General features: G+C 42.0%; 1 protein-coding gene across 1 annotated transcript in view; it reads right to left on the bottom strand.

Moving 5' to 3' along the window:
* Positions 1–665: 665 nt before the first annotated feature.
* CACNA2D2 (calcium voltage-gated channel auxiliary subunit alpha2delta 2) overlaps positions 666–27,218 on the bottom strand; it is a 1,052,991-nt gene continuing 1,026,438 nt past the window's right edge. Inside the window, exons 26-39 of the mRNA XM_060240024.1 lie at positions 25,946–26,036; positions 25,443–25,505; positions 23,758–23,861; positions 21,467–21,565; positions 20,268–20,362; positions 18,386–18,433; positions 17,619–17,690; positions 14,904–15,056; positions 12,444–12,496; positions 12,076–12,131; positions 9,819–9,942; positions 5,987–6,096; positions 4,661–4,749; positions 666–1,681 (exon numbers count right to left, since the gene is read on the bottom strand). Of these exons, the coding sequence (XP_060096007.1) occupies positions 1,553–1,681; positions 4,661–4,749; positions 5,987–6,096; positions 9,819–9,942; positions 12,076–12,131; positions 12,444–12,496; positions 14,904–15,056; positions 17,619–17,690; positions 18,386–18,433; positions 20,268–20,362; positions 21,467–21,565; positions 23,758–23,861; positions 25,443–25,505; positions 25,946–26,036 (1,286 nt within the window). The 3' untranslated portion in view covers positions 666–1,552. The remainder of the gene's footprint in view (positions 1,682–4,660; positions 4,750–5,986; positions 6,097–9,818; positions 9,943–12,075; positions 12,132–12,443; positions 12,497–14,903; positions 15,057–17,618; positions 17,691–18,385; positions 18,434–20,267; positions 20,363–21,466; positions 21,566–23,757; positions 23,862–25,442; positions 25,506–25,945; positions 26,037–27,218) is intronic.

The raw sequence follows: 27,218 nt of genomic DNA, 5'->3' as shown, positions 1-27,218 counted from the left end.
GCAGGTGTCACAGTAACTTCCATTATAACACAAAGTACTTTCACATTTTTAAAAAAGTACATAGAAAATAATTGGTATTCTGCAGAAGATCTGCTTTTAGGGGCTGGCTTGTGCTCTTATTCACCCCTGTAATTATGGTACTTGATAGCTGGAGGGCACTGTAAAGGTACAGTAACAATTCTGCACAAAGTCAGGAAGAAAACCTTTGGCTACCACCTTCTTTGTTTGGTTTGGCATATATTGCTTCAGCCAGAGGTGGAGGAAAATATCTGTTAGGGGAAAGAGGACAGTGTGGACTTGGAATAAAGTCACCTTCAGCTTGGCCAGCTTCACTTTTGGTTCTCCTCAAGGGCAGGATACAGCAGTAACCACAAAGGGAAGGGTTTGTAGCACTTTAGGGAGCTGGAAATCATGTTTTCTTAACTAATCAACACATTTTCAAGCAAGGAAATTATTTGAGACAAAGAATGTTGGACATGGTCTATACCTGTTACGTGTTCTGGTACCTTAGTATTCATTTTGCTCCTGATAGAACCTCTGTTACATGCAAGGGTTACTAGAACGCTGTGCATAAGAACCTTGATACACGGCCATCTCCCTTACTCACTCTGCAAGTCCTCTTAGTATGGAGTTACTGATTTAAATAAATAATACTGACCATAAAATTCAAGTCAAATCCTTTTTTTTTTCTTTGTGTCCTTGTTGCTGACAATAAATATTATAATTTGTCAGGCTAAAATGCTTGGAAATTAGATGTAGAAAGATCTAGTTTAAAATCTTCAGGCTAAAAACAAAATCATAATAAATTTAAAAATTGATCTGAGATGGATCTAACGAATGAGAGATTCAGCAACGATGGCCTTGAAAAGCACAGCATGAACTGGGTGGAATGGAGATGCTGCGGTGACATCCTAAGATTACTTTGAGTTTAACAAGCCATTGGAACTGGCTAAAAAGTTAACTAAACTACAGAATCAATTTGGCAAGAATATACCACTTTTTCTGATCTATTGATTTTTGTTGTTGCTGTTTGCATGATTGGGATGGGAAGGTAAATTGTTTCAAACACAATAGTAATTTGTCAGCATTGTTGGTTAAATACTTTTAAGACAAAATGATGAGACACCTCCTGATGAAACTGATAAAAGTCTCCCAGAATTCCAGAGATTCAATGGGGAAAAATTATGAGGCCGCTGTTCTTCTTATTTGGCCAACAGCTCAATGGGTGGAAAGAAGAGCAATGAATCAAAGCTCAAGGATGTTCACTGTGTGGAGAAGGTCACGGTGGTTCATACTTCCCCAAGTCTTGCTCAGAGCTCTGTGTTTGCACAACCTGCTGTGCAGAGACACTGGACGGGCAAGGAGAGAATGGGAGAAAACAAGAAACAAACAATTAAAACAGCTTTGAACGAAGAAAGAACGTTCCTCATGAGTGAGTGCCAAGGTGTAACCAGAGTCGATGGGACTAGGCAGCTGCCCTCCTCTGGCAAGTCTGGAGGAGATGGAGATGGTGCAGAAAACAAATATGGATGGGCTGGACTAAATGGATGTTTCAAAGGCAAGATGCCAAGGGCAGTGGATTGTGACAGGCAGTCAAATAGAGGAGGAGCAGCTGCAGAGATATCAAGATTCTCCAGGAGGGTCTATATGATGCTCCTCTGCCACAGTCTGAGGTATCTTCCTGTAGAAACAAGAAGTAAAAAAGAAAGTTACGTTAGATCTGTTCATCTGTATGTGGTCAGGAACATCACAGTTGCTTTCACACTGGGACTCAGCGCACATGCTTCAAGATGTTTTTCCTTGGAAAAAACCTAAACCATGGTCTTCTGATCTAGTGACTGTTTGGCATACTATCCTTGGCCCTATCTGCTTTTCTCTGTCTCACTAGCATATGATCTGAATGGTAAATATCCCATGGTAAATTTCCAGTGACAGAAAGTATTGCTGGCAGCAAGACAGGATTTCCTCACCTCTCCCTCCTATTTTGAAGCCTAAAATGATCCCTGAAATAGTGCTGCTGGGGGAAACCCCCCTCCCTCAGAACAGGGTGAGGTCTGCCACAGGAATACGGGATCTGCAAAAATCACCCTCCTTCTATTAAGGGACATTTTCTATGGGATGCCTAAGTCAATATCTTTGAATCTTTACTGTAATTAAATTCACCTAACAGTCACCCCAGAAATGGAAAAAGATAGCGTTCTGTTTTTAAAGGCAGGGAAAGGAAGCACAATGAGATTAGAAGTGTACATACAACAGTTTCTCTCAGGAATAGCGGCTACAATTTTTCTCTGTACTGGACAGATTTACCAGTTAGGGGTTTGTCACTGGAATAGAAGTACTTTGTTAAAGAGGTACTGTGTCCATTCAGTGTTTCTTGCTTGGACAAAGGATGGGTATGGACTGAAAAAAATGGAAGTTCATATGGGCTCGGGGTCCGTGGGTTTTCATGGACCACCATGGACCTCGTTTAATGGACTGGCCAGTTGTTTGTTAGGTTCATAACTTCTGGATGCAGTAAAATGCCCCCCTGTGTGCTAGAGATGCCAAACTTGCATCAATTTTCCAGCTGACTGTCCTCTATCTGCCCAGCAAGTTTGTTGGAGGTTGGATTTAATGGGGCTGAGTTATGCATCTCCAAAGCGGGTACCCCCAGGAAAGTGCAGGTTCAGGAGTATGTCAAACAGACCCCCCCACAAGCTAGAGTCATCAATCTCACTGTGGACCTCCCTGGGATGCCCCTCTAGCTGCCTTCCAAGTTGTTTGCAGATTAGCTTTGGGAAAAGGGGATATCCTAGGGCCCAATGTGTAAAAGGGGATGGAGTATGTCAAAGATGACCCTCCCCACCCAAGCTAGAGGCATCAAACTGGCAGCAAACCTCCCTGGGATGCCCTCCTTGTATGCAGATTGACTTTGGGGAAGGGGGTAATCCTAGGTCCCATGTGCAAAAGGGGAGGGGGGATTGTGTCAAACTGAAGTCATTTAAACTTGCCCAGCCCCGCCGCCACTCTGCAACTGAAGAAGGGCTGTAGAAGAATATCTCTCCTAGTTTTCTTGACAATTAATCAGGCCCGTAGTCAAGAAATTTTCATTGGGGGAGCACTGGAGAAAGTGGTGGGGGCTCCCCAAAAGCCCCAGATGTGTCCTGTTCTGGAGATCAAGTGCACTGATGTCACAAAAATTATAATATAAAATAAAATTTTAAACTCGCACTGCTTCCACAACTTTTTTTTGGTCATGTTTGTGTTTTGGGGGGGGGGGGGAGATTGTCTTCCTACCCATCCTACAGGACATCAATGCCTTTAGAAGTCCCCTTCTTCAGCATCCATGCCTTGCCTTTGATGGCTGTGAGTCATGTTATGCTTAGGAGGGTTTGCTTTGTTTGGGGATGGCAGGTGGTTATTGTCAAGCATGCATATTTACATGTGCCATGTAGGCCCAACAGATACAGAGCAGAACACCACTCTGGCCTGCTCCCCCCACCTTTACAACTAAAGGGTGCCTAGTAATGCCACCTGGCCTGAGGATGTTTAGGTTAGCCTTGTAACAACGGTGTAATGTGCCTCTCCCCCAGATTCACACAGACAGGTCTTATCTACTTTCCGAGAAAGTGTGAGAAAGGGAGATGTTTTTATTAGCTTGCATTACTTAGCAATAAAAGAGATACTAGATAGTAGCCTTTGAACCCGTGACTCAAATTGCATCTGTATGTTATCCTTTTGAAGTCTTCCTATAAAGTAACTATTCGAATCTGTATACGTCATTACTTCCAAGGATTCTGTTCTTGACTAAGCTATGGAGTTTTACAATAAAGCAAGTTTTGATTCAACAACAAAAGCTTGATTACTGAGAAATATCGATACTTGACAGTTATTTTGGATGGGTGCCAGCTGGGGCTTCCTGCCACAGGTCATTTTGACAAAGCTGTCTGAGTGGTGCACTGCCAAAAATGGTCGACTAGCTTGGTGTGAGCTGGCATAGCGGGCTCTGTCTTTGCCCAAGATTGGCAGTGTTGGGAAGCAGCTGGTGGATTTCCTTGTCCTTTGGGTTCTGTCTGGAGGAAGCAGCTGGCTCCAGAGGATGAATAACAAGTCCAGACCCAAGGGGAAGGTGCTGCCTGCTGAGCGTCCTTAGCCAAGCCTTGTGTCTGGAAGGGGAGGTCAAGGCAGAACCGAACACCAGGCCAGGCCAGGCACACCCTCCTGCTCATCTGAGCCAGCAAAGCCCAGTGGTCTGAAGAGCCTAGCTGGGAATGAGGGCCTCCTTCCCTGGGAAGTTGGGGGGCCTTGGTAGTAAGTTGTGGGCCAGGCCCGAGGGGCCCCACTGCAGCTATGGGCCTGAAATTAATGCTTTGGTGCCAGGTTGTATGGCCCACAGACTGCCAAAAATAAAAACATGGTCTGTGAGCAGTCTGTCAAAAGGGGAAATGCACAGACTAGGCAAACTGACCATGAACCTACCCCCAGTCTGTGCAAAAATTAGGTCTGTGGACCGGTCTGTGCTCATCCCTAGCTTTAACAGATGTGAGGAACTTTACTATCTAGCAAGATTGATGCTTGGGCTAGCCGGCTGTAGCATTTATTAATAAATCCCACAATATCCTCCTAGCCACAATAGATCCTTGAACTTCTTGCATTCATAAGCCAGTCTTCACCTACTCACCGTTGCATTGTAGTCAAAACAGATGTGGGGACCTTTTCGATATCGTGGCTTTTCTACCAGCTCACATTGATTGGGTTCTCGTGGTGGAGCTTTGCATTGTCAAGGAAATACCATACATATCTATAACATACTTCTGGAGATATAGAAGAGGAGTTGGGTTGAAAAAAATGAAGTTCATGAACATGGGAATCAGCCATCATTTAGAAAGGCCATACTCTAAGGAAGGATTAGTGTATTCTCCATGATTCTAAGGGCATAACTATCCACCATTTAATCAAAAATATGTTGCTCAATTTGTGTTTGCCAAGAAAATCTGAATGCAAGGGAATGGGTATCTGCAGGGGAGAGTCAACAGAGAAGAGGGAAAGAATTTATAAACTTTTCTACATTTTCTGATTCTTCCCTGAAAATGCCACAATGATCATTCTTCCCACCCCACCTCCCAGCTTGAGAGTCTGGGTAGAGGAAAAGCCTCTAAAACACTGGGAGAGTTGTTGGTGAGAATGATTTTAAAACAGCCAAGATGACATTTCCAGGCGCAACTGGCAGGCAGGAAAGGGGTTAAGCACTTCCTTACTACCTGTTAATTCTTTCTGCAAGTGGCCTTTGGGAACTCTATGTGTCCTCTGTAACATCTAGTTTAATGAGAACTGTATACTACATGCTATTCCTTCTTCCAGACTGTGGCACAATAGTGTCCACTGTCTTGAAAACTTCTTCTGTTAACAAAGTCAAAGTCACCAAGATGTATGCTCCAGCTTTGAGCTTTCCCACACAGTCTTCTGGGACCCTGATTGTGTGCCTGCAATTTGAATGTCAAAGGCTGGGTCCACATGGCTGGCTCAGGGAGGCAGTGTGTCAACCTGGAAGTGAGCTGGCAGAAACTGGAGTGTCCCGGATTGTTCAGACAGCCCACAGTACAGGGACGTGCCGCAGGCACCCCGGGGGAGCTTCTAGAGCATTTATTCACCCTGTCCACCACTCCCTGGGTGCTTCCCAGTTATCCAGAGGGCCAAAGAGGCATCCCAGTGATTAGGTACCACTTTGTAAGTGGTGCCTCTTTGGGCCAGCCTTATTGCAGTAGGAACAGATCAAGGGCGGGAGTGGGACGGCAGGCAGATGTGCGTATTTGAGTGTGCTTTTTTTGTCCACTTGCCTGCCGTCCCTGGGGCAGCTTAAACTGCCTCTTTGACACCAGCCAAAGTAATCATATGAAATTGATCTAGGGAGGTGTTTTCCATAAATTCAGCAGTGGATGATCATCACAATGTACCCCATAGTAGACATTCTGCTGAAGCTGATCCTGTATTATGCAGTGAAGGATACCCTTTACTTCTGCTTGGAGAAGTTTGGTGGATTCACACTGACTGCATATTGGCTTTTCTGCTACCACAAACAGAAGGTTGGTGTTGGCAAGCCTTTGTGCATGAAATAGCCTGGAGGGGAGGAAAAAAACAAGTAAGGCCTTTTGTGTCAAATGCTGTTATTCTGCCATTTTTACCATTACTGCACTATTTATAAGCAACAGCTCACCCTATGTAGGTTAGAGTTTCCTTTATGGCAAGACAGGGCTGCTTCTCATGCTGCCTTTTATATTAAGTATACAGATGCTCAAGTACAAAATGCAGTTGCATATTATTCACTTTCCTATTGCAAATGCAAAGCAGCTGATGGTGGCAGCAGCAGGGAATGCATCTTATATATTTTTTTTTATGCATAATTTGTATTTGCCAAGGGGTAAGGTAGGTTCTTGCTCTCTGAGGACAGGCTTTTTTGTAGCAGGAACTCTTTTGCATATTAGGCTATACCCCCCCGATGTAGCCAATCTTCCAAGAGCTTACAGGACTCTTCTTACAAGGCCTACTGTAAATAGATCCAGGCGGGCAGCCGTGGTCGTCTGAAGCAGTAGAACAAAGTAGGAGTCCACTAGCACCTTTAAGATCAACAAAGTTTTATTCAGAATATAAGCTTTCATATGCATGCATACATCTTCAGATGAGGGGATGGGGTACGGTGAGCTAAAATACATATAGCTGGTGGGTTAAGAGTGTAAACTGATACAAAGTTAGGATTAAATGGCAAAATAGTGTAATAAATTGGAAGACCATTTGGTCTGGATAGTATTTGCATGGGAAACCAATAAAAGATAATAAAAGTTGACTGTTAATTGCTCTTGCTACAAGTCTACGTAAAACAAAAGGACATATATTTCCTAGTGATGTTCTTGTCTTGTTCTGTTCTTGAAGTTCCTTTGTAGTAAAACAGCTACTTAAAACAAGCAAAAGTAAAACAGAACAAAATGGAGAGAGAAATTGCTGAATTACAAATTGTTATGAAACCTGGAACAAACACCTCCCCAGGACTGAACAGAGATATTGGTTTTTATCCTATTACATATGCTAAACCCACTCTCACTGAGTATAGCTATATATCTACAGTATTTCAATGTATTTCTCTTTTAGAATATTGTGTCAGAATAATTTTTTTTGTACTGACATACTCAAGGGATATTGGTTACTTATCTCATTACATATGCTTAACCCATTTTAACTATATTTTATGTATTTTTTTCTAATGGCAAACTAGAATGATGTTTATAATGTATAGAATGATTATTATAATATGTCACATGTTTAAAAGTAAATTAGGTGAATAAGAATATCACTAGGAAATACATGCCCTTTTGTTTTACCTAGACTTGTAGCAAGAGCAATTAACAGGCAACTTTTATTACCTTTCATTGGTTTCCCACGCAAATGCTATTCAGACCAAATGGTCTTCCAATTTATTACACTATTTTGCCATTTGATCCTAACTTTGTATCAGTTTACACTCTTAACCCACCAGCTATATGTATTTTAGCTCACTGTACCCCATTCCCTCGTCTGAAAAAGTATGCATGCATACAAAAGCTTACATTCTGAACAAAACTTCGTTGGACTTAAAGGTGATACTTGACTCCTGCTTTGTTCTAGGGACTACTGTAAATTCTTGGAGGATTGGCTTCATCAGGGGGGTATGGCCTAATATGTAAAGGAGTTCCTGTTATAAAAAAGCCCTGTCTGAGGGTATATCTACATTACAGATTTCAGCTGGTTTAATGGTTATTTCTTCCCTATGGATCCCTAGAAAGAGTAGTTCTCTGAGGGAGGAAAGGGTTTTTGATGTGTTCTCAGCATCCTTACTGAACTACAGTTCCTATGGTTTAGCTATGACAGCTGAAACAGTGTAAAACTGGTATAGAAGTTGGAAGTACAGACTATTTATTTATTTATTTTATTCATACCCTGCCTTTTCCCCCAATAGGGACCCAAAACAGCTCACATGGTTCTCCTGTCTCATTTTATCCTCACAACAACCTTGCAAGATATGTTAGGGCTGAGAATGTGTGACTGACCCAAGGTCACTCAGTGAGCTTCATGGCAGAGTAGGGATTTGAATAAAGTACCTGAAAGGTAAGTTAGAATGCAAAAGCAGGGCTAAAAGCTAAAATGAAATATGAACGAATTGTTCATAAAAATATGTGCATTTTTGACAGAGACATTTAAAAGCACATTAGGGCCCAACATAAGCCTCATAATATAGTAAAAAGCAGGGCTTTTTTCCTGGAAAAAGAGGTGTCAGAACTCTCAAGAGGGAAATAAAGGAGAAAAACAAGGGTGCCCTTCATGAACTTTAAATTTTTTTTTTGAGAATTCTGTTTCCACAAAGAGGTTACGGAACTCTGTTCTGCTGCATTCCCCCAGAAAAAAAGCTCTGGTGAAAAGTAACATATGCCCAAGAGAAAACAATAGTGACCTAATGCGTTTTGTGACCTAATGTGTTTTGACCCAATTGGGCCTTTTTCAGAGGTCAAACAATAGGAGCCTACAAGAGAGCCAGTCTGGTGTAGCCGTTAAGTGCATGGACTCTTATCTGAGAGAACTGGGTTTGATTCCCCACTCCTCCACTTGCACCTGCTGGAATGGCTTTGGGTTAGCCATAGCTCTGGCCAGAGGTTGTCCTTGAAAGGGCAGCTGCTGTGAGAGCCCTCTCAGCCCCACCCACCTCACAGGGTGTCTGTTATGGAGGGAGAAGATAAAGAAGATTGTAAGCCGCTCTGAGTCAGAGAGAAGGGCGGGGTATAAATCTGCAATTCTTCTTCTACAAGTAGGCTCCTATTGCAATAAAAAGACAATATACAAGAAGATATAGGATCAAAACAGGAGTGTCCAAAAAAGAAATCAAAAGACACAAGAAAAATATTCATGTGAGGCCTCTTTATCAGAGCCACGGTGCCTTCAGTATCGCACAGTGTGCAGTATCAAGTTGTGTGCAGATTGGCTTTGGGGAAGGGGGTAATCTTAGGGGCCATGTGCAAAAGGGCAGAGATATTGTGTCAAATGCCATCCCTGCCAGCTAGAGGCATCAAATTGGCAACAGACCTCCCCATCATGTCCCTCTCCTCATCTTCTCAAAGTCAATGTGTGTTCAGTATCGAGAAGTGTTTCACACCTAAAGATTTTTTAGACAAAAATTGGAAGGCACACAATACCAATATCATTCAACTTAACATACATCTTCATTTGACAACAGGCTTGATCCCAGGAGGCCTTCCATGAAATATTTTCCTTGTGTCTTTTGATGTCTTTTTTGAACACTCCTGTTTTGGTCTTATTCTACTTGTTTATTGTCTTTTGATTGTAATAGCAGCCTATTTTCACCTATTTTTTATATATATAATGTACAATTATAATGTAAAATTAGTTCATATTTTGTTTTAGCTTTTGGCCCCGCTTTTCCTTTCTTATTTTGTTGGGTTAAGTTTCCCCCTCCCTTTTACTCTGTCTGAGTAGCAATCTGAACCTGGGTCTCAAGATCTTAGCCCAGCATTCTAACTACACCATACTGGCTTGTCCTCAGTGTTCAGAGAAAGATGGACTATTATTGCAAAGCACACAGCCAGGTCAATGTCTCACTGGTTCTTTATAGCCAAAATGCCACACACAGCCTTCCATTAGTTGCTGTGACAATTACCATAAACCCTGATTTTAAAAAAGGGACCTTCAATCATGTGTGTGTGTGTGGGGGGGGGGGGCGCAGAGCACAGCATTTGGAAGCCAATATCTTTGGTCATCTACTATGAACTTATATAGCAGAGATATCTTCCTCCACTGACCTGGAACAATTTCCACAGTCAATGATGGTGTTGTAAGTGTAGTTAACTGTACTAAAATAGTACTGGGTCTGTTTCATGATGCAGCTGGTCTCCTTCGTCTCCATGCTGTCTGCTGCAACATCCTCTATTGGAACACACAACACATGTAACAGAAATGACAACCATCTTGTTTCTTATTCTTCTTGGGTCATGCAAATTAGCTGCTTTTCACTAACCACATTTAAACTACTCTTTTAAAAAAGCAATCTTCTAATGAAAATTGTGCAAGAAATAATATTTCATCCTGTGATATGTCACCTGTTCTTTCTGCTTAGTCTAACTTTTGACTATGTTTGTACCCAGAAGCAGGGCTTTTTTTTTTTTAGCAGGAACGCACAGCAACACAGTTCTGGCTGGCTTGGTGGCAGCTCTGGCTGGCATGGTATTGGGGTGTGTGTGGCCTAATATGCAAATTAGTTTCTATTGGGCTTTTTCTACCAAAAAAGCCTGTGTGAAACCATGGTGATGTCAGGGAGAATGGCCTAATATGCAAATGAGTTCCTGCTGTGCTTTTGCTACAAAAAAAGCCCTGCCCAGAAGTATGTTCTGTATGAAAAAGATAGATGCCTTTCTGTTATTGTTCTGGGAAAACATTTTATATTTTCCATCTTCTTAGCTGTTATTTGCTCATTTTCCATATCCCTTTCCATTATTCAGGCTTAGTAGGTTTATAATGATGAATTTGTACCACTGAACCCATTTATCATAAATGCCTTGTTAATTTTTCCAGCAAGTTTCTTTTAGCAGAAGCGAAACTCAGCTATTTCATTATAAGCAAAGTGTCGCATTTCTTTTTTGGCACACTACATTAAGTTTATTGGTGGTGCATTTGAGTGCTTGAATACACAGTATAATTTTAAATGTAATTGTATTTTCTAAATACCTATTCATCAATTCTGGGAGGTGTGTATTTAATATAGAACTATGTAAGGACTATTACTGGGACATTGATAAAGGTAAAGGTAGTCCCCTGTGCAAGCACCAGTCATTTTTGACTCCGGGGTGATGTTGCTTTCACAACGTTTTCATGGTAGACTTTTTACGGGGTGGTTTGCCATTGCCTACATGATGTAATAAAGCAAGCTGGGTACTCATTTTACCAACTTTGGAAGGATGGAAGGCTGAGTTAACCTGGAGCCGGCTACCTGAACCAGCTTCTGCTGGGATTGAACTCAGGTCGTGAGCAGAGGGCTCTGATTGCAGTACTGCAGCTTTACCACTCTGCGCCATGGGGCTCTTGGGACATTGATAGGCAAAACTAAAACACAAGGATATAGAATGATACCTCTTGCTCCAAAACCAAAATAACTATCTCAAAGAAAAGAGCAGGAGCTTGATCAAACCCTATGTTAGCCCACAGTAGCTCTATCACACTTTATACAAAGTAGTGACCTAACTACAGTTAAGAACACATTTTCTGATTAGGCAATGGGGCAAACTTACTCCTGATTACTGTTGTATGCTACAGTATGATATCCTACAGATTCTTCAGAAAAGTGGAAGGTTCTGGTGGATCTTTCTCACTGACTGGTTTCTCCAGCAGTACTCTGATGACTTTTAGCATCAGCTTTTCAAGATCTCATGAGGCTTCTGGGGAATGGTAAGAAAGACCAACATCCATAAGCACCATTGTGCTTGCACTTAACAGGATCTAACCCAGCAACCTTTTGCTATATTTATGCTAGATGCATTTAGAGAAGAGACAACTTGGTGAAGCTGCAGGGGTTACTTCTAGATTTTCCATTTGAGCACTCAGCTAATGTGGAATTGATAATTTTTTTTGTCCCATTCAGACTGCATTTTAGATGAAAAATTGTAGGTGTGGTTCCAGGCCTTGGGTTGTGTTGGGAATTTGATTAAACACATTGGCAGTTTACATCCCTACTCTAAAACTTTTGAAAGCTTCTGAATAATGAAAGCCTTACATCCAGTATGTGGCAAAAGGCAGCAAACTAATATATCAAAAATAAATTAAAATAAATATGGAACGAAACTATTTTCTAGAGATATCCAGTGAAATATTTATGTGCTATTCTGCTCCTTTAATTAATAACTCAAAAAACCCCCACTCATTTCTCAAGTATGGAAAAACTGCTGGTAACCCTGGGGAGTTCAGTTTCATTTCCCTTTTCTAAACATCTACACACTTGTCTATCCTGCTCTTTCATTCCAGTTTATCACTTTGAGATTGGATGGACTGAGCCAGTATGGAACATACCTGTTTGAAACCAGCTGTTGTATGTTAGCCCATACAAGAACTGCTGAAATAGAGACCTTTGGGAAGGAAATGGGAGACCCATCAGGTGATCATAGAAGAAAATACCACTAATCTCAATAGACTTAATGGGCCAAAGATACCAAGATATGTATTTCCCTTTTCCAGGCACTAGGGTTTGAAGCAATCAAGGTACTCCTAGCTTTCTGTAGCATTTTTTTTTCAAAATGGGGACTAGAACACTTTTACCAAAACACTTCCTGCTCTGGGTTCTATGAGTCTTTTTATCTATCTAGAGACAATATTCATGTTGTGCTACTGCTTTGCTGTAAAATCTGAGTTTCTTCAGTAAGTGGCAAAATAGGTCTTACCATGCAGCTGCTGAGGTCCACCAGGCCAGGTTCAGGAAATCTGCCATGGTTGGCTGCATGTGAAGAGATAAAGGTGATGTGATACTGAATGAAAAAGTGCTACTTGTGAACGTATCCCCTGTAAGCACAAAGCAACATGCTTACAACTTTGTTAAAGAGCAAGAATGAAGCCTGAAGGATTCTGTAAACAATTCATAATACCTCAACCTTTGATTGTATATTTTTATGTATCTTGTGTGTGAATGAGATCTCTTTTCATACACTGCAGAATTAAAAATATTTTCTTCTAACATGGCTTTGGAAATGATAAAGTGTTTACAAATAATTAGATATATGGATTAATTGCTACATGATGCAATAAGACCAATAACTTAATGATGGTCCAATCAACCCCGACCACAAGCATGACAAGGATATCTAGAGTATACTGACAAAAAATGAAGGGCAATAGTGTTTTGAAAAGACTTGAAAAGAGATTGCAAGAATTTTCTCTAATAAAAGATTCAACCTCCACCACATTGTTCTTACTTTGCTAGGACAGAGATTAGGTTCTTGAAATACCTCAGTGCTTCTTAAAAGCCAGCCATGCCTCATAGTACATTCAAGTAGCCTGCATAACCACAAAAAAACTAGTGAAAGAAAATTTAGCTATGACCCTGAACAGAGGTAAACAGCTAATTAAACTTCAGCTCCTTTTGCACTCTGATGCAATGTACTGAATAGGGTTGCCAAGTCCAATTCAAGAAATATCTGGGGACTTCGGGGGTGGAGCCAGGAGACTTTGGTGGGGAGCCAGGAGACATTGGGGGTGGAGCCAGGAGCAAGGTTGTGACAAGCACAATTGAACTCCAAAGGGAGTTCTGGCCATCACATTTCAAAGGACTGAACACCTTTTAAATGTCTTCCTTCCATAGGGAATAATGAAGGATAGGGGCACCTTCTTTTGGGGCACATAGAATTGGACCCCCTGGTCCAATCTTTTTGAAACTTGGAGGGTATTTTGAGGAGACGCACCAGATGCTACGCTGCAAACTTGGGGCCTCTACCTCAAAAAAACAGCCCCCCCAGAGCCCCAGATACTCGCGGATCCATTCTCCATTATTTCCTATGGGAATACATCTCCATAGGGAATGATAAAGTTCCCAGCAGATATTTCCCTCCCCTCCCCCTGCTTTCTGATGACCCTGAAGCAGGGGGAGGGCCTCCAAACCGGGGGATCCCCTGCCCCCACCTGGGGATTGGCAACCCTAGTATTCAATGTGCCGGTGAAAAGAAAAGAGGAAATGTTGTTGGATAATGTGTAGCAATTACTAGGTTTGCACATGCTCGATGTTACTCATGGATACTTCAGTCAATACACTAACTATCACAGTGACACCCACCATATAGGAAGTTGCTAGAAAGACTACCACATGCTAGCTGCTTGATGTGGTGGCCAAAATACACTAGAGCCACTTATCTTGTGGACTTACTTAGATTACCTCATTACTTATACACAAATTCTCTGAGGAATGTCAAATGGAACTTAACAGAAATTCTTGGGACTCCATTATTGTGTTTCACAGACTGCACAATTAACCTACGTAAAAGCTATCTTTAAAATAGGCTTGCCAACCCCCAGATCCCAGCAGGGGATCTCCTGGTTTTGCAGGCTCTTTCCCACCCCCAGCCAGCTGGCTGGCAGGGGGAAGCCCCACCCCAACAGCCACTATATGCCTTTCCACCTTGGAAGGCTTAAGAAGACACTTGGAAAGGCATGTTTTTAGAAAGGTGTGTGTGCCTCTAAATCTCCAGAGCCAGGCTGAATGGGGGCAGGGTGAACTTGCAGAACAATGCGGCTGTTGTGTGAAAGGAAAGAGAAGCAGCCCTGTTCCTCTGTTTGTTTTACAATCCCTCCAGAACTCATTTGCACAGAAAAATAGTGAATAAATAGTAAAGTAGAACCTCTGGTTTTCCTGTTAGTCAACTTGGTTGAGTATACAGCACCAACAACTCCCATGGTGAGTAAATTGCCCCAGTGAGATCACAAAGTGTGTGCTTACAAACTGTGTTTATTTTTTTGGCTGCTTTGTGTGTGAGAGAGAAAGTGGAAGTACAGCCAGTTGCTGGGGAACAAGGAAATGAAGACTGTATTCAGGGGAACTACACTGCTGTAGTTTCATTTATTTTAGGGGTTGGGAAAGTCTCTTGGCCCCATCCCCAAGGTCCCCAGGTATTTTCTGAGTTAGACTTGGCAGCCCTACTTTAAAAATGTAATACTTCCTATCACTATGAAATATTATTCTGTTTTTTAAAAAAACCAAACCAGGAGAACCGCATCAATTTCTTGTCATCTTCAAAACTCTGGTGTTCCCTTAAGTAAATGGTGAATTCATACTGACTGCATATTGGCTTTTCTGATGAATAAATATGAAGATATAAAGATATTGCAAGGCTTCAGAGCATGTAGCCATAACTTACCACATATACACCACGTGAGCCACCTCCTGTGTTACTTGGAGTTTCTGGAGCACAGACAGATTGAAAGTCATATGATTCTTTCCGTGTGAAGAAAGAATTGTTGTAGAGAGCAGACATCAGGTGAGCATCCACCTCGCTGAAGAACTTTCCTACCTGGAAAGGGAACAGCAGAATTTTCATCTGGAGTCTAGTGGGAATGGTCCTTTTCAGTAGCACCACAGGTGTCAGAGGAACCTTGATTCTACAACTAGCAAAACTGTCCCTTTCTGAATTCACAGAGAGAGCAAAAGGCTAGGCTTAAGACAGGATTTTAGTCTGTATTCATCTTTGCATTCAGAGGTGATATACTGTATTATTACATGTTCCATCTAACTACTATATGGGCTAAGGTGTTTCTCAATCTGAATTCCCACAATATACCCATTTTTTAATCTGAGACCTCTGGTACTCTTGTACTTTATTGATTTATGTCAAAACTTCAGCAGCACTTTGCTCAGGAGTTTATTTTCAACTCCAGGGCTGAGTAATGGAAGAAAAAAACCCCTCTCTGAACATAAACAGGATAATCCCCCCCACCATCATTAACTAACCGTAATCATCTTCCTCCTCACTTTAACTGGTTGCTTCTGATCAAAGACCTAGGGAGGATATTCAAATACAGGTGGTGAGTTACCACCATTTTCCTCTAGAAAAGCAACCTATCCCCCACCTTTAGCCAACTTCCATTCACTTAAAAAAACAAAAATGTATTTAAAAAACCCAACGAATTACCTATAGAATGAAAGAATACTATATCGTTTTTAAAGTACTGAGTTTTGATGATTTATCAATAAATTAAAGTGTACACAGATAGTTGGAAAAGCCCCTTTTCTTATCCAAATGCCTCCATTTCTCATTCCTAGAAGCTATCTTCCTGAGTCTGAGTGGAATGGAGGAGAGAGTATGTGCATTTAACTTTGAAACTGAGTTGCATTTAACTTTGAAGCTTCATTTTGCAGCTGAGTTGCATTTAACTTTGAAGCTTCATTTTGGAAAGTCTGAAAGTGGAGGGAATCAGAATTCATTTTAAAGAATTTATTTTACAGAGTTTATTTGCATGCCTCAGTAATGGATGGGATCAATCATTACAAGGAGATGCAAGGAGAAGTATAACTTTGAGGGTATCCCATTAGAGTGACAATTAGAGTGACATATATGCTAGTTGGGAAAGATACTTACTGATAAAGCTCTTGGCTTTATTGAAAAAAGAGAGGAAAGGGATAACAGGTGGAGGATAAGCAGAGTGGTCCCCCAGACAGCCTGTTCTCAATGGGACAGCAGAAGAAAACAGGAGCAACAATGAGAAAAAATAATGGGACAAAGGTAACCCTGTCATCCACTTCAATATTACCTATGGTTTATTTCAAGAAATGTGGTAGCAATAAAATGTGTACTTCACGTTCCAATGAAATCATTTATCAGGGCAGAGTTTTAAATATCCCAATTCTGCAGGCCTTGTCCAGTAACAGGCCCAAATATTCCTCCCATTCTTACCTGAGCAGAATTAAAGGGAATTGGAAGAACTTGAAAGTGACAGTTCTGGGACAATAAAAGGTTATCATGCAATTGTGGAAGAATACAGTAACATTTATTGGGATCATAAGGTTGACAATACCTCAAGATTACTATGCATTTTCCCTTTGCATTACTTTTGGTACCAATGTTGTCTATCCTTTTAATTTAAAAAGGTAAAGGAAGTTCCCTATGCAAGCACTAGTCATTTCCGACTCGGGTGATGTCACATCATGACGTTTTCACAGCAGACTTTTTTACGGGGTGGTTTGCCACTGTAGCGGCCCCGTGGCGCAGAGTGGTAAAGCAGCAGTACTGCAGTACTGTGGTCTGAACTCTCTGCTCATGATCTGAGTTCGATTCCGGCAGAAGCTCGATTCAGTAGCCGGCCCAAGGTTGACTCAGCCTTCCATCCTTCCGAGGTCAGTAAAATGAGTACCCAGTTTGCTGGGGGGAAAGTGTAAAAGACTGGGGAATTCAATGGCAAACCACCCCATAAAAAGTCTGCTGTGAAAATGTGAAAGCAACGTCACCCCAAAGTCCAACTGGTGCTTGCACATGGGACCTTTCCTTTCCTTGCCATTGCCTTCCCCAGTCATCTACACTTTTCCCCCAGCAAGCTGGGTACTCATTTTACCAACCTCAGAAGGATGGAAGGCTGAGTCAACCTTGAGCCAGCTACCTGAACCCAGCTTACGCCAGGATCGAACTCAAGTCATGAGCAGAGCTTAGGACTGCAGTACTGCAGCTTTACCACTCTTTACCATGGGGCTTTTGATTAGTCTCAGACAAAAAAAATGAATAAACAGCACAAGAGAGGTAAAAATTGAAGAAACATAATTAAATTATGGATTGTGATGTCTAGAATTTACCCTTTATTTGATCCACAGCATACAAGGCCTCAACCAGGCATCCATCTTGGGAAACAAACTTTCAAGAGCCCTACTTTCCCCAGGAGCACCCCTAGTCAGATTGTTCAACAAAAGTATGTCAGTTGACCACTAGATGGCAGCTAACAGGAACGTAGATGGCATAGATACTGGATAAGTGCCACTTCAAAATAAATAAACCTATTTTACTTCTGTGTAACTGAATATTTCTTTATAGATAAATGATTTTTGCACCATCCAAATCCTCAGAGTTCTGTGAAAACAAGCACATTACCTGGGATGCATCATCTTCCTGGTTGGACAGCACCAGAAACCCCCCATCATCTATGAGTACACACAGGAGATCCTGAAAGAGTGAATGACACTTTGAACTTGAGCTCAGTAGCTTCTAGGCTGTGGCCATGGACTGACACACAGTAAAGCATTTGCCACTGCCTCCATACTGAGCCAAGATAAAATCCTAGGAACAGCAAAAGACTGGCACAGCTCACTGGTACAGCACATGGTTCTATACATAAAGTTTCGTGATGATCCTTAGCATCTCCAGTTAAATAATAGCAGGGATGGGAAAGACACCTGCTTGAGAGCCTAGAGAGCTGCTTCAAGTCACAGTAAATAGGAGTAGACAGACCAGTGTTCTGACAGTATAAGGCAGCTTTATATACTCCTATGTCTAACAATGCTTTTCTACTATCCAGTGGTTTTGTCCTTCTCCAATCAAAAAGGAAAGCTGGAGAAAAAGAGTGTTCAGGTTAATTCTCAGGAAAGCTGCATGGGAAGATCATCTGCTCCTTTCTTCCTAAACACTTCTGGCATTTGACCATGTGTAAAGATCAAGGAAATGCAAATTTAGCAGCAAGAAAAAAGCAGTAATGGAAACAAATCCTGGAACATGTGCTATCTGCTGGGGGTATACAGAATTGTATTTGGTTTGAAACAATCTCATATATGTCTGAAACTATTTTTTTCTGTATGCCATATAATGCCCTCAGAAGCCTTCTAGTTTAGGAGGTAGCTATGCATAGAATGTAACACACTTGCCTTGTAATTAGCTTCACAGTCCATCTCACAGCTTGTGGAAGGGTCACACTGAAAATGACAGAAAATAATGAACAAGTCACCCCAGTCTTGCTTAGATTAAGCATCTAGTCTGATTTAAAGAACCTCTCATACCATCTTTACTGTATAAAGCTTAATAAATATGCATTTTTGGCTCAACAGTTGTTTCAGAAAGGACAGCAAGAGACTCAGCTCCTTTTAGCGATCAGTCATCAATCACTTAAAAAATGCAAGAGGTCTTTTGAAGAATAGGGCAGAGGGAATTGTCAAAATGGAAAGGATAATGAGATTATGAGGTAGAGTAATTTGCTGCCTTCTTAAGGAAAATTGAGATGTAGGCTTTGCTCAGATGTAATGACAAATCATGGTTTGTTGTCACATGATCAAATCATGGAAGTCGTTAAACTCAGGTACTGTCCCTCCCTCCTTTGCTTGTGAAGAGTTTCTCATTCCCCACAAACCACAGTTTGTCATAATTTCCAAATTGCATGGAACAACAAACTGTGCTTTGTTCTCTAACCTACAAACCAGGATTAGAAACCAGGGGTTAAAATGCTAGTTTGTAGACAAGACAACAAATTTTTTTTTATTTGTATTTAGTTGAAACATGTTTATGCTGCCTTTCCACTCCAAGGCAGCAAACAGTTGAAAACATTAAAATCAACTTGAAAAATACACACATATAAAACAATTAAAACCAACAATTAAACAAAACACACAACCAGAAAGGAGGTCACTGAGGAAATGTCAAACAAAACTAAAGTATTCATCCATTGTCAATAGAATAAGAGGGATGGGGGGAAACAAATCTCCCTGGTGAGAGAATTCCATAGTTTGAGGGCCATGACTGAGAAAGTTCTTTCTTAGGTTGCCACACATCTAACATTAGATGATGGAGGGTACCCAAAACATGACCCCTGAAGATGACTGTAATAGTTTGGTAGGTTCATAAGAGGGGAATAGGGAGTCCTTAAGGTATACTGGTCCCAGGCCATGTATAACTTTTAAGGTTGATACTAGCACACTGAATTGGGCCCAGAAGCAAATTGGGAACCAGTGTAGGAGGAACAAGGTGGAGGTGATATGATCCCTATGACCCACTCCATTCAGGCCAAAGCATTCTGTGCCAATTTGCAGCTTCTGGACACTCTTCAAGGACAGCTCCATATTATGCCCAATGCAATCATCACAACTAGATGTTACCAGGTCATGCACCACAGTGACAAGATCTTTTTACCCAGGAAAGGCCACAGTCTTATTCTGAAAGCTGCCAAGAGGTCAAGGAGAATCAGTACAGTCACACTTCCCACATCTATCACCATGTAATCATTTATTAGGGCAACTATGGTAATTTCAGTCCCATAACCAGGCCTGAAACTAGACTGGAAATGATCCAAACAAACTGCTTCATTCAGGAGTCCTTGGAGTTCTCCAGGCACCCTGTGTTCAGCCTCCTTTGTTTGTTGGGAACTGGGGTGGGTCTCTCAAGTTCAAAGATTTCTAAGGCTCATCTACTAACATATATATAAAGCTGAGCCTTAGAAATATATATATATATATATATATATATATATATATATATATATATATATATATATATATATATATATATATACATATACACACACACAAATTAATAATATATATAATTTGTTAATGAGTTTGATCTCAGCCATTGGTACTCTTGGGAAATCATCCAAAATCAAAGGAGGGACCCTGACTGGTCATCAGCAGTTGATGGACTATTGTACTAACTGTTAAAAGAATTCTGAAAAATCCAGCTAACATACTTCTCTGCTTCACCACTTCATGTACAAAATACAAATCCTACTATTTTCCCAGGAGGATTTTTAAAATTACCTACCCTTCGTGTTCCCAGCTGATCTCTTTCTGTTCGGTTACTTGCAAGGACTTTAAATTTTTCTGCCCATGCCTCCAGGTCAAGTTTCACTCCAACCACTGGCAAAAAGAAAACTTTAGTTCATATAAAGTTCCTTCATTATTTGCCAAAAAACATAGTATTTTTGTAAGTGGTAACTATCTCTATTACAGCCTACATGTAACATTCTCACTGCGGCTTCTTCCTCCAGTGTGTACTCTTCTCCTTCAACCAGAAGTGCTGTTTCTTCCAAACCATGGGCTGGTTGCCAAGTCTCCACTGGCTGTCAGCGGGGGACTTCTTCTGCACAAGCACAGTGTGATGACATCACCCGGAAGTGATGTCATTGTGCTGGGCATGTCATGCAAGGATGCTTTAGCAATTCTATGGTTTCGCATGGGGACACTCTAGCAGATTGCTAAAGCATCCCCACACAAAACCATAGTTTTCCTTGAATTGCTAGAGGGTCCCTGCGTGATGTGCCTAGTGGGACAATGTCACTTCTGGGTGATATCATCGTGCTGTGCATGCCTCACATGACAAAGCTCTTTGGGGGCAGGGATCCCCCTGATGGCTTGCTCTGTGCTGGCAGGTTGCGGCCTCCGAAGCTGGGGAACCGCCACCCCCAGCACAAACTTGGGAAACCTACTTCTCTCCCTGGCACTTCCAGTTAAAAGAACAAGGCTATAGTTTATTATTAGAAAGATTTCAACCTGAGTCCCTGGAGAGCCACAGCCATTGTGAGTAGACCGGGGAGGGGGTGGGAGGGAAGCTTGCAATGCCCAGCTATTTCATGTTTTCCCCTGGGTCCTAGGCTGGCTCAGAGAACTGACCATGAGAGCTCCCCATTCCAGAAAGTACAGGGACATCAGCCTAGTGCTGCACTACATCTTTAATTGTGTTTGTCTGTGTCCTTTTATTTCTGCTAACTGGCATTACATTTTATGACATACATGGCCGAGCCCAATAAAGTCCCATTTATGTGAGATCCAACCCTTATAACAAATGAATTCAACACCCCTGGTCTAGAGGAGTTCAGGCCTGTTTGCATCCAAATGGGAAATTCAACTAATGGTAGGCTTCTAGAGGCTTAGACCAGTTTCAGAACTTCAGAGTGCCTGCATTGAACTAAGACAATGTAGGCACTCTGAAAAAGATATATACAAACTCACCAACATACTTACCTGCTGGCTTCAGGGACCTCCTGCCAAAGCTGAGCTCAACAGCAGTGCTAACAAGAATTCCAACTGTGTTGTTTTCCAGCTCTGATTCTTTGTAGCTGGCTACAGGGAGAAGAGGAGAAGGTCTGTCATCCTATTTGCTATGGTGCATGGTGATAGAAGCATGACTATTATTAATGTGTCCTTGAGAGAGGGGGTGGTGACTCCAGCTTTGAAACAAGCTGTGGCGTGCCCATTGCTAAAGAAGCCAAGCCTGAATCCAAGAGACTTCAATAACTATTGATCAGTCTCAAATGTTCTATTCTTGAGCAAGGTGACTGAACAAGTGGTAGCTGAACAACTTCAAGTACTCCTGGATGAAGTGGGCTGTTTAGACTCTTTCCAATCTGGTTTCAGACTTGGTTATGGAACTGAAACAGCCTTGGTTGCCCTGCTACAGAAGAGATGCAGAAGGACTGTGACTGTTGACTCTTTTGGAACTCTCAGTGGCTCTTTTAATATCAGCAATCATGGCATCCTCCTGGATGACCTTTCCAGGCTGGGACTGGGAGGCACCATTTTATAGTGATTCTGATCCTACCTGAAGAGTTGGTTTCAAAACATGGTGTTGGTGGAGTGCTGCTTGGCCTGTGGGGTCCTGCAAGGCTTGTCCCCTATGCTTTTCAATATCTGATGAAATTGCTGTTTGAGGAAATCTGGGCTGGGTTGTCACCAATATGTGGATAATGCTTATTTCTATCTCACACTTCTGGCTGATCCCAGGAGGCTATAGAACCCCAGAACTGGTGCCTGGAAGCTGTTTTGGAGCGGATGCAGTCTAATAAGCTAAAGTGTAATCCATTCCCAACAAGATGGAAGTGCTATCAATGAATGGATGTTCTGGCCTGGGATGTATGGTATTACCTGTTCTGGATGGGGCTTCAGGAACAGGAATGTTGTTTGAGGGTGCTCTTGGACATGGGCCTACTGCTGGATAAGCAGGTGACATCTGTGGATAAGCAGGAATGTCTTTTACCAGCTTCCATTGGTTAGGCAGCTATGGCCTTTCCTGGGCAGGAAAGATCTGACCACTGTGGTGTATGCCCTGGTTGCATTTAGACAGGGGTCGCTTTGTAGAAAAATAGGTGGTGGAGCTCATCCAGGGATTGTTATGCAGCTGCACCTACTATTCAATGGACTAGGTGGAAAGGAGGAGGTGGAGCTGTCAGAAAGGTTCAGGAGCTGTGCTCCTGTGAGCTCCCACTGAATCCAAGTCCTACATCTAGATTAGATTACTGCAACATGTTTTGCATTACGCTGTCCTTGAAAATTGTTCAGAAACTTCAATTGGTGCAGAATGCTCAGTGATGCTGAGATCTAATGTGCTTTAGTAGTTATAGTGTTAGACTAGTATCAGGGAGATCCAGTCTCAAATCCCCATTCTGCCATGGTAGATTACTTGGTGACCTTAGGCCAGTCACACACTCTCAGCCTAATCGATCTACCTTAATCTACCTAATCGATAGGGTTGCTGTGCAGATAAAATGGAGGAGAGCATACTGTAAGTTGTTTTGGGACCCCTTAGGGGAGAAATGTGGGATATAAGTAAAATAAATTAGTGTTTCCTAAGGACCCTATTTCTCCAGTCTTGCCCATTTACACTGGCTGCCAATTCGTTCCCAGGCACAGTTCAAGTTGTTGCCCTTTAATGCCCTAATGGCTTGGGATAAATGTAGCAGAAGTACTGCCTACTATCTTACAAACCTATCTGACTGCTATGGTCATCTTCTGAGGCCCTGCTTTGGCTGCTCTCAACTGAGATTAAGCAGGTGGCAATGTGGGAGAGGGCCTTTGTTGTGACACCAAAACTTGTGACCCCTCTTCCCAGAGAGACTTCCTGTTCCCTTCTGTTGCTGTCTTCTGTCCTATGTTTTAGTTGCCATTTTTGTGTCTTTGTTTATGTAGTTCAGCTTAGTTTTAATTATTTTAATGGTGTGTTTAAATTTTAATTTTTTTAAAAAGACATGTTTTTAATCATTAGCCACTTGAGTGACCCTGAAAACACCAGAAACACCAAGATAGTTCTTCAGGAACTGTGGCACAGTCATGACAAGGAAGAATGCATGTTCCCTGAATGCAAGTTCTGAGCACTTAAGAAAACTAGGTATGATATTCTTTGAAGCAGCATTTATTGCCTGCAGCCCAGAGCCAGACATCAGGAGCAGCATTCCAAACATAAAGCACTCTCCCTTACTATTTGAGGACAGGCAAAACAAAAACATTTGTCTGGAGATCCTGTGTAGGGTCATACTTACGATCCCGGTAAGGGGGCTTAAAGATATAGCCTTTGTTATCTAAGCTCCTCCGATAGAAGCTGGCATTAAAGGGCTCTCGATCCTCTTCCCAATCTTCTGCAGCTCTTAAATGAAATTAATAAGCAGCACAGAAGGTCACATTCTTTTGGCAGGTATTTTGTTTAGTACATAGATGAGTCCCCCTGTCAATCAAGGCTGGACAACAGTACTTAAAAGAGTTTCCAGTGGAGGTCTACTCATGTGTTCTCAGAGATGCCAAAAGATATACACACACATTTGTTGTAAACAAGGACATAAGCAAATAATATGGGTGCAATTACACAAGAGATTTGGCATGACCTAGCCATGCCTCCCTTCCAAATTTAATGTGTGCTATCACATGTGCACGTCAGCACCCAAGTCCTACCTGTACTTACTTTGTTGTAGGATGGGCTGGGACCAGATTAAATAGCTAACTGGTACAAAATCTCTAAAATGCATACAGGGTGCACCTCCCAGCTGTCTGAATGGCCAAGGTGTGTAATGCACCCGCCCCACAAGCTCAGGAGCAGTCTGAATGCTCCTCTTGAGTGTGTGTGTGGCCTATGCTCTCCTGGCAGCAGGGTGGGAGCTGTGTGATTGTAGCTGCTTGCATCAAAGAGAACCAGCTTTTTCAAAGTCGGGATACTGCCGTGTCCAGGCATGGATTAACAATTAGGCAAAGTAGGCACTGGCCTATGGGCCCCCATGCCTTTAGGGGCCCTGGGGCAGCTTTTCCCCCGCTTGCAGCCCTCTCAGCCTGCACACGCAACCAGCAACTGAGCTGCTCTTTGCCTGACTTGACTGGTGTTGCTGCTGCTGGCGTCGTCATCAAGTTTGCCTCTCTCTGCCTCCCTCCTGCAGCTTTGTCAAAGGTGCTTTTGAGAAGGTGCCTGCAGGCTGCGGCGAGGGCCACCGGTGGTGGGGTGGGTGCTCCAACTCTGAGATAATCTGCGAGGGGGTCCTCAAGGTTTTGAATGCCTAGGTGCTTCCACAGGGGTTAATCTGGCACTGGCCGTGCCAGATTCCCAGTGTGATCACACCCTATGTTTCACCAACATTCAGGCTGGCATTAGAGCCATATTTTCACATTCTTTAAAAATATCTATGACTACAATCTTGCCTTTAAAAAAATAAATCCGAGATTATTTTTTGTTTTAATGTTAAAATGTTTTAAAATTTTGATGTTTAGGTGGAACAGCAGTGTGTGTGTGTGTGTGTGTGTGTGTGAAGTGCTGCCAAGTTGTAGCTGAGTTATGGCAACCCATAGCATTTTCAAGGTAAGTGATTAAGCAGAGGTGGTTTGCTGTTGCCTTCCTGTGTAAAATCTTCCTCTGTGGTCTCCCATCCAAATATGGACTCCGCTTAGCTTCTGAGATCTGATGAGACTGGGCTATACTATACCATTTCATATCCCAAAAAGGCAGCATAGAAATGTTTAAATAAAATGAACAATAAATTAATCTATAGCCTGACAAACTCCACAGACTGTTTACCAGACCCCATTATTTTCTATCTTGTCTGAGTAACGGGTCTACACAAGCTGGAAAGTTAGCATATTCTTTCAGAAATACCTTTCAGCCCAATAAAATGTACCTCAGCTCATTTTTATTCTCTTCAAGTATTCAATTGTACTGAAGTCTATACAGATAATTAGGGATACTTACTTGTTAGGGAAAATGCGGGTGATACCACCATCAGTAGCAACAAACACAGCAAGGAGGCTGTACCTATAACGAGGCAGAGACAGAGAGTTACAACTGCTTTATGCCAATAGTCCCTTTCTTTCAGGTGCCTCTAGCATGGGTATTGGCCATTGTGATTGTACAGCAAGCATCCAATGAGCATCTCAGTTCATGGACTGTGCCAAAGGTAGAGCTTCACCAGGATAAAGTGCTCCTCGGCAGTGCCTTGACCTCAATGTGCCCAAACCCCTGTGTACTGTAACTTCTTAATTTCCTGCTCTTACCATTTAATGGCAGTTCACACTGCCTTAAGCTCTGAATTCACTACACATATCATGAAGTGACTTGGTAAGCAGTGAGTTTTCCCTCTTTCCAATTGCTGCAAAAAGGGCTCATGGTGAAGTCTGCTTAGTAAAATTCTTTTTTTCTAGCTATAAGATAATTTCTTCTGAGGCACCAAAGTATAGAACTAAGATCATATTTACGTGTTTAGGTCTTGATTCTTCCACACTCTCTCTACCAGCTGTTGTGTTATTCCTGTGTCCAGTATAAGGTTGTGAAGGAGGAAGTTGTTACCTTGTAAGAGAAGGGAAAGATGAATGTACAGCAAACCAAGGTCTTGCCCATCAGCTCTCTAACAAAGAGATTCCCCCCCTTTGAATGTGATAGATAGGAATCCATATTGCCTTGTATTCTTGTTTGCTGTCTTCCTCTCTGCTTAGAGAATCTTCTTCTCATTTGCTCTAACAACTGAGGTGTGGCATATAAAACCTGCTACGTAACATACTGTGGACACTTCCAGCTATTAGTTAGGATATCCGGCAGAGGTTGTCTTTGCATAAAACAAGGTGCTGTGTAGCCTCATCGCATACATATTCCACTGATGGGTGTTCACAATAGTAAGAAACTCTAGAGCAGGCATGTCTGTTAGCATGTTCTTATGTTATTTTTCATGGTTTTGTCAGAAAAATTTAGAGGGATTCCTAAGCTAGTCTATTGCAGTAGAAACAAATAGGAGTCTTGTGGCTCTTTTTTATTTTTTTTAAATTCTAGTGTAGACTTGTATGAATCTGAGCCCACTTCTTCACACACAAGAAGCCACAAGATATAATTGTTGTTATATTTGTTGATTATTAATCCCAGCACTGTTAAAATGTTAAAAAGAGCCCTCCTGGAGCAGACTGCTGAACCATCTAATCTAACAGTTTCATATAATAGCAAACCAGTTGTCCTGGAGGGTCAACAAACATAGAGGCCAAGGCCTCTATGGCCATTGTTCTCAATACCGTTAGTCCACCAATCCCATTGATAATTTTCTGCTCACCAAGTAGTGCTATTGTTCAGCTTTTTTGTTGGGGTGGGGTTTCTAATTCAGCTCTGCTGACATCCCTTAAATCAGATTGCCTTGCTGCAACAGGGTTACTACTTGAAAGCCAAGCCTTGCTTCCAAAATTCTCAGTGAAGGCATACAGTTAATTTCTGAATGGCAGTGAACTACCTACAGTTTTATTGAAAGCTTAATATCAGCCACTATTTGCAGTGTAATCTCATGGATTTTTCTGTGGTGAGAAGTGTTCATTTGCTTTTGTGGCACCTGGGGAGTGGGGAGGGTATGGTGCCTTTAAGGGACTCACATGAGAACCCAGCTGGAAGCAGTAAGCGCATGGCTTATGTTTGGCCAGAAGTCATCGGCTGAGGATAGAGTGGCTCCTAGGGGCTGCAGCCACCAAGTAATGAGAGGGCATATCCCTAGAGTGG

Source organism: Heteronotia binoei, chromosome 5, assembly GCF_032191835.1.
Source record: "Heteronotia binoei isolate CCM8104 ecotype False Entrance Well chromosome 5, APGP_CSIRO_Hbin_v1, whole genome shotgun sequence".
Classification (NCBI taxonomy): Eukaryota; Metazoa; Chordata; class Lepidosauria; order Squamata; family Gekkonidae; genus Heteronotia; species Heteronotia binoei.
Note: the sequence above shows the minus strand (reverse complement) of the source record. Positions and strands in the feature narration are given on the sequence as shown.